Raw genomic sequence first — 12,634 nt, forward strand, 5'->3', positions numbered from 1 at the left:
AAGAAATATTGTTGGCAAATACCCTGGTGTTTCTAAATAAATAGCCCTTATTTAGAAAGGACCATTTTTGTCCTTTATGTTTCTGTGAAAACAAAGAAACAAACCAAAAAATAAATGAAGGGAGAAACATGCCCCAGTGAGTTTATAATACCTTCCCGAAGAAGAGGAAAAAAGGAGTGAAGAGCCTGGTACAGTGGTGGCCAGGGGTAGCCTGCAGAGACCCTTCTGCAGGTGAAGGGAACCTCCCACTGATCTGGTCTCTGAAGGACCAGTGCCAACTCTGAATCCCAGAACGACCGGGTAATTGAAGGGTGTGACTATTAGGTCAAGGACAGTACTGTTCATTGGCACCACACCTGAAACACATGATAAGCAACCCTCTTGGGCCACATTCTGTCTTTTGCTGCTCTAGAGTTTCCATCCCCTTGTGATTACAATAATCAAATTAAGACCTGGCATCCCCCATTTCCTCCATCCTTAGGTTAAATTAATCCAGATAGCCTTGATTCATAAAGTTCCCTGAAATTTTCAATCAACTTCCGCACTATGGTGCTTCCTGCCAAGTGATGTGTGCCCTGCTATTCATTTTCTGACCACTCACTGATATTTGTGACTTGTTTTAAAAAATGACAGACCACTGTGAAGGGTCTATATTGAAGTCTTTCCGGCTAATTGATCATTCTTCCTCTTAATGAGTAACTTTTTCTAAAATCAAAGCTGCCTGGTTTATAAATCCCCAGTTGGCAGTATTTCCCAGTCCAGCAGTACCGATGGACAACCTCTGCTAACTAGGCTTCTTAGGAACTTCCTCCTGGCAACCTGTTTACTCTTATTTTGAAGGTAATGATAAAGCATTTCAGTGTATCCACAAATAGAAGGATAAGTGTAATCGTTAACAAACCCATTTCAGGAAATTACTGACTTAAATGAAATAAACTCATCTCAACTGGACCATTTTCCACACCCCTGGACACCAATTTGTGTATGTGTATTCAGTAGTGTCCTTTAGAATTTTCTGTGCATATTCTTCCATATTTTGCTTTAAAAGTGAAGGCCTCCTTAATATTCAGTATTTAACTTTATTTCAATCTCTCTGAATTTGATCATCTTCCTTTTATTTAAAATAATTACAAAAAGGCGAGACCCTGTTTTCAAATGTTTACAATAAAATGCATTATGTAGCAGAACATCTAAACACAAAATGTAGCAATATAATGCAGGACCAATTACCAAAGTGTCAAAATGAATACATCAAGCAAAAATGGGCATCCCTATGACGTCAGTTGACGCCGCCTCTGTGCTAACGGAGGAGATGGGAAGGTGATCAGTCCATCAGTGCTTCTTCAGTATGGTTATGGGTTGTTGACCCTTCTGCTTTTACTTTAGGGAAGCATTTTAATAAAAGGGCAGTTAAGCCAGGATCTCATCTAAGTACAGCCCTCTATCGCACTTGGCCACGTGTGTGTGTGTGTGTGTGTGTGCTGACATGCCTCTTGCTTTGTCTCATGCATTTCCTGCAATCGCATTGGCTCTCACCGATGCCTGAGAGGGTTGATCCTACCCTTTCTGCTGCCGAAAGTACACAGCAGTAGTCGGTTTCAGCATGTTTCTGCCAGGTGCTAAAGTTTACTTTCCCTGGCAGCTGGGGCTCCAGCTCTCTAGTTTGATGTGTAGGCAGGTCATCCTGAGTCAGAGAAACCTTCACTCCAACCAGGAATGATAGAAAGACTATTCTGAAGGGACATTAGCTCTGGACAGAAAAGGGTGAGTACGCTTAGACCTTACTGAAGTTATTGACCCCAGGTGGGTGCTGGGCTGGTCACTTTCCCTCTGGGGTAAGGGAGGTGTTGGCATTTCAAATTCATCTCCTGATGATTGGGAAGGTACAGTTTAGAAGTAGAGCTCTTCACAGAGCTACTTGTTGGTGTAACTAGGAAAAAAAATAACTCAAAAGAAAAGGCAACCATTTATGGAAAATTATGGGGAAATGATTTAGCTGTACTACTGAGAGTTTTCAGTAAATATTCAGTATTTTCAGCCTCTTATTCGGTATTGGTTCTTTGCCTCTGCAGAGGATCTTCCTTGAAGTGAATACGTTTTGAGAAAATTATCCCTTGATATCATGTGCCCCATTCTATTCCATACAGCTTGTTAACAGAAGAGTCTGTACTCTACTTCTACACCCCTTCGTCTCCCATTCTATTTCTGTGTTTCCACAGGAGATCCAAAACATCTGGTATCTGCTTCAATATTTTACTGCAAATTGGCTCTTCCTCTCATGTTTTCTATTTTTTCATCATTTCATCGAAACTTTAGTCATCTTTGCAGTTCTATTCTCAAATGAAATACACTAGATTTCTAGTTGGAAAATTTTCTGAACATCGCTTCAGTTCTTCCTTTACTGAAATGATTGACAACTTGTTCCTTAAAACTCAGCCCTCCCTCGGCTTCAGTCATATCATTCTAGTTTTTCTTTCACCCCTGTGATAATGACTTCATGGCCTATTCTTTGTACACTAACCCCTTAAATACTGCTATTAACAGGGCATCCAGTCTTAGCTTTTTTTTCCTTCCATTTTTGCATATTCCTTCATTTTTTTCATAAAATATCTATTGAGCGCTTCTTATAGACATGCTCCATTCTAGGTGCTAGAGGGAAGGCACTGGATATATTTTAATGATATGGCCAATTATATATCCTGATGGATCCAAAAAGGGGTGTAAGACAAGAGAACTTAGTGGTGACTCCGGAGATTTTGCTCTGATCAAGTGGAAGGATCGAGTTGCCATTGTTTGATGCAGGCAAAGCAGTGAAAGGAGAGGTTTTGGGTGGAAAAACCAGGGGTTCAAAATAGACTCGTAAGTTTAGGATCTGCTATGGTTTGTGTCCCCCTAAAATTCATATGGTGGAGTCCTAATGTGGAGGTATTTGGAAATGGGGGTCTTTGGGAGGTAAATGGGTCATGAGGGTGGAGCTCCCATGATGGGATTTTTGTCCTTATAAAGAGAGGAAAAGGGCTAGTTCTTTCTCTCCCTTCATGTGATGATGATATAGGTAGAAAGAAGCCATCTGCAACCAGAAGAATCTTCTCACCAGGAACTGAACTGGCTGGCTCCTTTATCTTGGACTTCCCAGCCTCCAGAACTTTGAGAAGTAAATGTTGTTTAAGCCACACAGTCTATGGTAATTTATTATAGCAGCCTGAACTAAGACAGAATTTGTTTTAGAAATCCAAGTATAGACATTCAGAAGTGATAGTTGAAGTGATCTAAATTGAAGATATACATTTGGGAGTCTTCAGAATAGTGATAGTATTCAGTGCTTTGATACTGGTTGAAATGACCAAAGAGAAGAGAACAGTACAAAGCACCAAGCTATGGAGGATTCTGCTCCATAGGTTTTTTGGGGGAAAAAAGGAGGAATCTGCAAAGGAGACTGAGAAGATACTTTTGAGGTAGGAGGAAAACCAAGGATTTTGTTGTCCTGTGAACCAAATACAGTAAGGAAGAGGAAGTGACTTACAAGTTAAAGTTGTGTTGGTCTAAATAAAATAAGAATGAAACTGATCATTGGATTTAGTCATTGGAAGCATCTTGGTCATGTTAGCAAGAGCAGTTTTAGTGCAAGTGTTGAGGATGAAGGCTCCACCTGAATGAGGTTAGGAGACAATGGGAGGAAGGAATTGCAGGCTGTAAGACATACTGAGGGATCACTCATGTTCTTATCTTCCACTATCTCTCTCTACATGCTCACAGCTATCACATTTATATGTATTTCCTTTGATGGAGTACTATTCAGCCATAAAAAAGAATGAGATAATGCCATTTGCAGCAACATGGATGGACCTAGAGATTATCATACTAAGAGAAGTAAGTCAGACAAAGACAAACATCATATGATATCACTTACATGTGGAATCTAAAAAAAATGATACAAATGAACTTATTTATAAAACAGAAATAGACTCAAAGACATAGAAAATAGATTTATGGTTACCAAAGTGGAAAGAGTGGGGGGAGAGAGGGATAAATTAGGAGTTTGGGATTAACAGGTATACACTACTATGTATAAAATAGATAAGCAAAAAAGACCTACTGTTTGGCACATGGAACTATATTCAATATCTTGTAATAACCTATAATGGAAAAGAATCTGAACTAAATCACTTTGCTGTACACCTGAAACTAACACAACGTTGTAAATCAACTATACTTCAGTTATTGATAAAAAATTTATGTGTATATCCCAGGCTTCTCTGAGCCTGGTTTTTATGCAGGTTTCTCAAAAAAAGCCCACCAAACCCAGATAAATCAATCATGTCCTTGTCTTCCTATTTTGCCCAACAAGAATTATAAATCCGCTGAAGTCAGTTTTCTTTCCATCCTGCTCCATTGTACACACAGAAAGGCCCAACCATTTGTGTCAGGCATCATACACTGATCTTTTTTCAAAATCTCATTTATTTCATTTCATTTTGGAGTGAAAGCACAATGTGACTGAACTTTTGAGTTTCTGTTCCCAGGAGAACGATGAAATGATGAAAACATAAAGAGAGTAAAAAGAAGTCAGATTTGTGTCAATGAACCCTTTTGTTTCAGCCACATTGAGTTTTAGGTGAAAATAAGACATTGATGTAGAAAATGGAGATGTGATGGCTTAGAGAGGAAGATTAGAGGTAGGGCAGAGATGAAAGTGTATAGATTTTCTTTTTGATACTGACAGTAAGTAGCTAACAGCTATAGCTAGTAGGTTCAAATTATAACCAGAGCACAGTTTTCCACATTACATAAATCATCCTGTGTAAACAAAATCACAAAAAGAATTACTCAAGCCTTCTTGCTTTCTTCCTGAATGAACGAACTCAGTAAAAATATGAATATTGCATGTTCTCAAATGAAATCTCCAGGATATTGTGAGATTTATAGAAAACCCACATGCGTTGTTTTTAATGGGGCCATTTTGAAACTTCAGCATTACAAATAAAATACATTTTAAATTAAGGAGTTAAACTTTTCACAGATAAAATTTTAGCATAAGTGTTTTTTTCCCTCAAGTGAAATTATGACCAAATTTATTGTTATATTTTCACTTTTAAATTTTATTCAATGATGGTTTGAATTTAAAAGTGAAATTTCTCACACTGTTTTGAACTTTAGGTTTAGAAATCAGACCATAATAGTGTCATTTGCAGCTGAGCCCCATACAAAACCTCATTGAATTGTTCACTGATTAAGTTGCTGAAATTTTCCATTTGGCTCTATTTGAGGGGCTTCCAGGGTCTCTTGTCAGTGAAAACACAGTTAATAATTGTAAACTCTGATTTACTAATTTCATTAACCCAGGACCCAATTCAACCATGACTATCATAGATCAAAGCTTTTCTTTTTTTTCCCCCTGAAGTGGCAGCATTAAATCGTGCTAGGACTCCTTTATTTGTTCTATGCAAATATAGCTTTGCATGTTCCCTCTCAGTAAGCACATTACAAAATAAATGCATTATATTCATTTAATGTTCATGTAATATTGAATACATACGAAAGATTATATGTCATATATTAATAAGCTTGAAGCATGAAGTATACATTAAACCCATTATTCAACACAGGAATTACAACATTACTGAAGCCATTGAAACAATGTGTGTCTTCCTACCCAGTTCCACCCACTAACTGCCTTGAATTATTTTGGAGTGTTCAGACTTTCCTTATACTTAAAATAATAAACATAAGGATTTATTTTTACTTGTTAGAAATAAATGAAATGGTGAAAACAGATTTGAATGGATTCCTGTCTCTCCATGCTAGGGAAGTGAGGCTATCCAAGTGAGTATCACCATTTAACTTCCTCTGGAGTCTAAGTTCTGTCAACCTTTTGAGTGTAGTTTGAATAATAGATACCTATAGTGACAAGCAGTATAGTACTAGATCCTTTCAATGGATTGTCTAATTTTACATTACCTAATATTTGTCATTAGCTATATGATGAGATGATGGATATTATCTTCATTACAAAGGTTAGATTATAGATGCTCAGGATATTTGTCCAAAGTTCTAGAGCTGGGAAATCTGAGACTTGAACCCAATATTCCTCTAGTCCAAACGCTATGCTCTTTCTACTCTTAAGCACATAGCTTTGATCAATACATGATAAACTAATAATTGAGCATCAAGGTGTGACTATAAATTAATCAGTTATGGTTCTTTTTCAAGGGTTTACATTTAATATCAACATCAGCTGAGATAATGTTATTCCTGTACTAACACTTCAATTGATGGCCTAAAATTTAATGAGTATCAGTTAGTCTTTGAAGAAATGGGCTGATTGGTTATTTCATGTTTGGCACATTATCTTTCTAATTAGCCTTTTCCAGTATCGAATATGGCACTGCAAATTTTTAAACAGCACTATTGATGATAAAAAAAAGTATCCTTTTAGAATACAGGTATGCCTGTGTATCTACTATGTTTAAAATATATCCATTTATACCAAAAAATTCTGTCAAATCCAAGGAAATTATTAAATGTAGTTTAAGAAAACATACATAATTAAGCCCAAAACCTAGGTATATTTTCTAATAAGGTTGAAAGATGGCAAAACTAATTTAAGTCTTCATTCATGCATGGGTTTATTCATTTACTTTGTATTCTTAAAAATACCAATAATTACCATTTTTGAGTACCTATATGTACTGGGCACTATCTTGTTGAACTTTAATCGTTGATCTTACAATTGTCTTTTATCCTTTTAAGATTACCGTCAGACAGGTATTGTTATGCACATTTAACAATGAGAAAACTACAGCAAAATCTCACAGCTAAACAGTGATGTAACCATAACTCAATTATAGGTCTATATGATTAGAAACCTGTACTTGTGTACAGAAGGAGGCCCTTAAAATATGGTAGGGAAATCTGGAGTCAGGAACTGGGTCTCAGGTTTTGATGCTGCCACTGATTTCACATGTGACATTAGACAGTCTCTCTGAGTCTTAGAGGGTTAGATGAGATGATAGCTAAGATCTGTTCTTGCTCAAACCTAACTTCTTGTATGTTTACTCTTTCTTCACAAATCATTGGTAATTTGGCAATGACATTTCCGTCAACCATCTTTCTGTTGTAATGCATCTGTGTGCTTTTTAAAAAATAAAATATCACAGTATGTTCATTGTAGCAAATTTACATAATAGAAACACACTCAGTAGAGAAAGTAAACATGCTCCTTAATATTATCACCCAAGAATAATGACTCTGATTGCTCATGAGTTATTGAAAGTAATATGTAGGAGGTACATAAGTAGATTGGGGATACTTTCTTTAGATAGTTGGTATCATACTAAATATTCTGTTTTGTGTATTCCTTGTAACATAAAACAGAAGTCGATATTTATTTACATGTTATTAAATAATTCTTTAAAAATGTTTTAGTAATTTCAAAATATTTAGTTTGGGCAACAAAGACTTTTTTCTGAAGCAGGTGGGGACTATTTGCAGCTTTGCTCTTAGAGTCTACGTGTTAGGCCAGATGCCAAGTGGACAGAAATGCAAGAGGCAAACCTTGTTCATGCAAGTTATGGCGATTGTTGCACAACTTTTCAAGTCAACAACAGGTCTTGAAAATCACTCATTTCACCAATGAAAAATCATTTCAAATATATTTTTTATTTCATTGAACTTTCTGGTGAAAATTTCAATAAAGGTATCTGATGCTGCTTATCAGATACATTTGGACTGTGTACTCCTGACTAGCATACTGTAAATGCTAACTAACCACCCTTAACAAAATATTAAAGAATAAACACATACATCACAGTATTTATACTAAAGTTTTTAGAGGTTAATTCCTGCCCCTTGGTATAAATTAAAAACTTATGTCCACACACAAATGTTTATAGCAGCTTTATTTACAATTGCCAAAATTTGGAAGCAACCAAGATGTTCTTCAGTAGGCAAATGGATAAATAAACTGTGTTACATCCATACAATGAAATATTATTCAGTACTATAAAGAAATGAGCTACCAAGCCATAAAACTACATGAAGGAATCTTAAATGCATATTACCAAGTGAAAGAAGCCAATCTGAGAAGGTTACATGAAGGTTACATACTGTATGATTCCAACTATAGGACATTCTGGAAAAGGCAAAACTACGGAGACAGTAAAAGAGTTAGTGGTTGCCAGGGGTTAAGGAAAGAGGGGCAAATAGGTGGAGCACAGAGGATTTTTCAGGCAGTGAAACTGTTCTGTATGATACTATAATACATGTCATCATTATACATTTTCCAAAACACACAGAATGTACAACACCTAGGAATGAGCTCTAATGTAAACTGTGGACTTTGAGTGATAATGAGGTATCCCTCTGGGAGAATATTGGTTTTACTGGAGAAACAGGAAGTAACGTAATAGAGGACTATTTGGGGAACAGGAAAAACTGAGTAAGACACAGTCTTAGCACTTAAAAGAAACGGAAGCATAATATTGTTCCCTGGGCACATAGGGGAGGGTGACAGGGCACACAGGTTCATGACTAACACTCACCCCATCCCTGTAAACTGCTCCGGGAGGAGGTGTGAAAGTCAGGATGAAGGAGACTGATTTCCTTTCAGTGGGAGAAGTGGGCTGGTTCTAAATGGACCAAGCAGCATCTGAAATGACACTGGACAGAGAAATAGAATGGACTGAAGGACAGACACCACAGAAGATGGGGCATGCTACTAGGTCTCTTCTGTGTCTCCAATCTCTGGGATTCCTCACAATCACTACGTGAAAGAACGAGCAGGAAAAATAGCAAGGACAAAAACACCATCTGTGTCCTGCTACAACTTTGGTTCCATTATTTTAGTCTGTGTTTAAATCCTCACACTTATTTTTACTTCAGAATAGAGGCATTGCAGTGAATCAGGCTTCAGTATCACCTTTCATGTGTAAGCTTTAACTTTACTGATTACATACTTTAAAGTAATGTTTCCACATAAATGTTGAAAGTGTTTCTCAGGACTTGCTATCAATATGTAAAACACTTGTATTTGAATTAAGCAGTACCTTTGCGTGTTATCCCTGCCCATGAGCATTTGAGGAGACTATAAATTAAATCAAAGGATAGTTTACTGGTAATCCTCAGCCTAATATATTTTCTCTCTTAAAGTACACACAAATTGGAAAGTACAGATTTTATTGTTCAGTAGCCAAATCCATGGGATTATTTTGGAGCAAAGCAAGTATTTACTCTCTAAAATATAGTTGTGGAAGGCTAATTTATGTTATGATGTCTTCTGGGGTTCAAGTAGTGCCTTTTTCCCTATTCATGATGTTCCAGCACAGGAAGTTGCCTTATTTTAGATTTTTACAAATATTACCTGAAAAAACTCATGCTATAGATTTAGTTTTCAAAGCTAAACTCTTTGATAGTGAGTATTTAAACTCCAGTTCAAAAAATAAGCAATAAGTAAACAAGTCACCTCCATGTGAAAAGTGAAAGAACTCAATATGAATTGTGTAGTTTTTTAGGGAGTAGAAGCCAGATCTCAGTGGCGCATCACCTTTTCTGGACATTTCAGCAGACTCTGGGTCCCTGGTTAAAGGGGCAGAAAGACCTTATACTCTGTTTTTATTAGTGGTGGCTGGAAATGGTTTGGTATCAGGAAGTTTAGCTTGCCATGTTAACTTAGTTTTCCCAGGCCACTCTAATCCCCATAGCTGCTGTTTTTCTCTCCCAAACTGAATTGCCTGCTTGGAATATCAGACTCTTTGCTTGGGCAAATTAATCTCTCTGTCTTTGAGAAACACTCATGGTTTTCTGAGTCAAAAATATCCCTTTTTTAAAAGTAACTGTTTTTCTCCCAATAGAAGCTTCATTTCTATTTCTGCACAAGCAGAATGAGCAAGTTTTATTAAATTACTTGAAATTTCAGCTTTTTTTTTTAATGATTAAGCATCTGTTCTTCAATATTTCTCCCCTAAATGCTAGAATCAAATCTCTACACTTCAATGTTGTATAGTGTAATATAAGAAACCATTTATTAGAATATATTTAACAAAGCTGTGATTTCCATGTTACTAAAACAAGCAAAGTGTCAAATCCTTGTGAATAACAAGAAAGAAATACTGTTAAACTCTTCATAAGGACTTTTTTCTTTTTTATAAATCCACAGTGCCTACAACCTGTAATATGGATTAACATTTTACAGCCAAAAAGTGGCATGACATTAAAAATACACAGATACTGGGCACTTTCTCACATCAGAAATCATAAACTTAAATTTATACAACAGAATTTCTCAACCGATGCCTTACACAGAAGAAAAAGCTGTTGCCAAAACACACTGTTCAAGTTGTATGTATGAGAAGGAGAAAGTCTCTTATGTTTGTGTTTAGCATCTCATCTGGCCCCGTTTAGTATCTGCTAGACAAATCACAGAGGCCACCTAGAGGATAGCAACAGATGATCTCTTTGAAGGTTTTCCTCAGTTCTTGGCTCCGGAGTGCATATATTAGAGGATCAATGATGGAATTACACATGATCAGGATGAGATACAAGTTAAAGTGAGACATGAAGCACACACAGTATGGATTCTGGGGACAAGAGATGTAGAATATTAAGTGGAGGAAGAAGGGGGCCCAGCAGACCACAAAGACCCCAATCAATATGGTCAAGGTAATCGCCCCCTTCATGTTGGCACCTTGGCGGATGGTGCCAGTGCCTGGGAGGACGGCGATCCTCTTAATGTGAAGTCTGGCCATGAGGAACATGTGGACATAGAGAGAAGCCATGAGAGCCAGCATGGTAAAGAACACGGTGATGAGGCAGATGATAACAGCGCTGCTATCTGAGTAAACGATGAACAGAATGCCCGACACCGTGCAAGCTGCCCAGATACAACTGATGACGATCGCGACCCGCTTAACCGTCATGATGTTATGGTACTGGAGGGCATAAAAGATCGTAAAATACCTGTCCACAGCAATCGAAAGCAGGCTGCAAATGGATGCAAGCAAGGAGCTACAGATCACCGAGTCAATGACATTGTCAATATTCACTGTGAAACCTTGTGCGTCCGTGTCCGTGCTGTTTAGTAGGGTGATGACAATGGTTTCTGACCCGTTGGAAACGCTCACCAACATATCAGCCACAGCCAGGCTGCAGATGAAAAAGTACATGGGTGAATGCAGATTCTTGTTCTTGGCTATTGCCACAATCACCAGAATATTCTCCAACAAGCTTATGACACCCAGAGTCACAAACACCTCAGGAGAGACAAAAAGTTGCTCGTAGCACCCTCCGTCCGAGTAGCCTTTTGCAAGGGACTCACTGGCATTGCTGTGCAGTCCGTAGGTGCTGTGGTTCCAGAAGTGGAGAGAAGTGTGCATTCCATGGTGATGGGTAGAGTTCATCCTGCACCAAGTGGATTCAAATCCCCTCTGGATTGACTTAACCTCCTGGGTCAGGTAGCGTCAGCGATTTTCTCCACGTCTTTACGTGTCTGAAAGTTACAAGGCTGAGACTGGCATGCCTGCTGTGAATAAATGTCACGTGCTCCGAAGCTTGAAATGGAGTTTTTAGTCTCTTTCAGGTCCGACTCTGATCAGCATCATTTTGAAATCTTAGGCTTCAAGATGCTCATTCAGTCGAGTCTGCTGTTTGCTTTTTTGTTCTCACTTCCACTTTAACTTGAGTCGCATGCATTCAGGTCTTTTCAAAATAATTTGCCTAGTAGCTGCTGTGCTACTGGGAGACAGATCTGTGTGCACATGCTCACATCAGCTGCCTCTCGGACGTATCAGTTCCCAACCTGAAGCTTTGCTTTGACTGTTAGTAGCTGCTGCGGATTTTTATGGTGTGTGAAGGGAAAAAAAAATGTTCAGAGTGGCTCCTTCTCTGCTTCCTCTGGACCAATCCAAGTCCGGTGGAGTCTGTGAGACACCGATGATGTTGCAGAGATGCAAACTGCAGGCAACGTTGATTCAGATGCAGAAGCCTGTGGAATCGGGAAGCGAGCAGGATGTGAGAGACTGAATTTCCCTTTTCAAGTTTTTAAGGGAAACAGCTTGGTTCCCAGAGGACATTCTTTGATATCACAACAAGTAATCTTGAGGCACCCAGGTTTATTCCTATTTAAAGGAAGAGTGTGTGTGTCTCTGTGTGTGTGTGTGTGTGTGTGTGTGTGTGTGTTCCTGAAATAGATACACTGCCTTTTTGGCCAGGATATTGAATTTATTTACCCTCTCAATTTCTTTGAATTAAGAACAAAGGCAGTAGTGCTTCAATTTAAAATAGCTGAAACACAGGGAGAATATGTAATAATACAGGAGACTATGCTGTGTATGGAAGGAATAGGTAGGTAGTTACAATTTATCACAAGCCTCAAGAAGGAGTGCATTTCTTATGCACTAATATTGGATATTTCTCCGTAGAATTTCTTTTATCATAGCTGGAAAAGTTTTATTTTCATTCACGATATTTAAAAACAATATAGTATTAATGTAAACTATGTTTACTCTGAACTCAGAAAGAAAAAGATCAATAACTAGGCAATACTCAGTTTTTTTAAAAGAATTATTAAGGTATAATTGATATACAAAAGTTGCACATATTTAAGATATACATTTTAATGAGTTTGGACATTTACATATAT

At 37.7% G+C, this 12,634-nt stretch overlaps 1 protein-coding gene across 1 annotated transcript; it reads right to left on the bottom strand.

The window, feature by feature from the left end:
- Positions 1–9,824: 9,824 nt before the first annotated feature.
- On the bottom strand, positions 9,825–11,912 carry MC4R (melanocortin 4 receptor). Its single transcript, XM_036823242.1, has one exon. The coding sequence runs from the start codon at positions 11,391–11,393 to the stop codon at positions 10,395–10,397; it is 999 nt and encodes a 332-aa protein (XP_036679137.1). The 5' UTR covers positions 11,394–11,912; the 3' UTR covers positions 9,825–10,394.
- Between the last annotated feature and the right edge of the window lie 722 nt (positions 11,913–12,634).

The sequence above is a fragment of the Balaenoptera musculus genome, chromosome 14 (genome assembly GCF_009873245.2).
Source record: "Balaenoptera musculus isolate JJ_BM4_2016_0621 chromosome 14, mBalMus1.pri.v3, whole genome shotgun sequence".
Classification (NCBI taxonomy): Eukaryota; Metazoa; Chordata; class Mammalia; order Artiodactyla; family Balaenopteridae; genus Balaenoptera; species Balaenoptera musculus.

Coding starts and splice junctions, on each gene's coding strand:
- MC4R (XM_036823242.1), bottom strand. CDS start 11,393: ATGAACTCTACCCATCACCATGGAATGCACACTTCTCTCCACTTCTGG.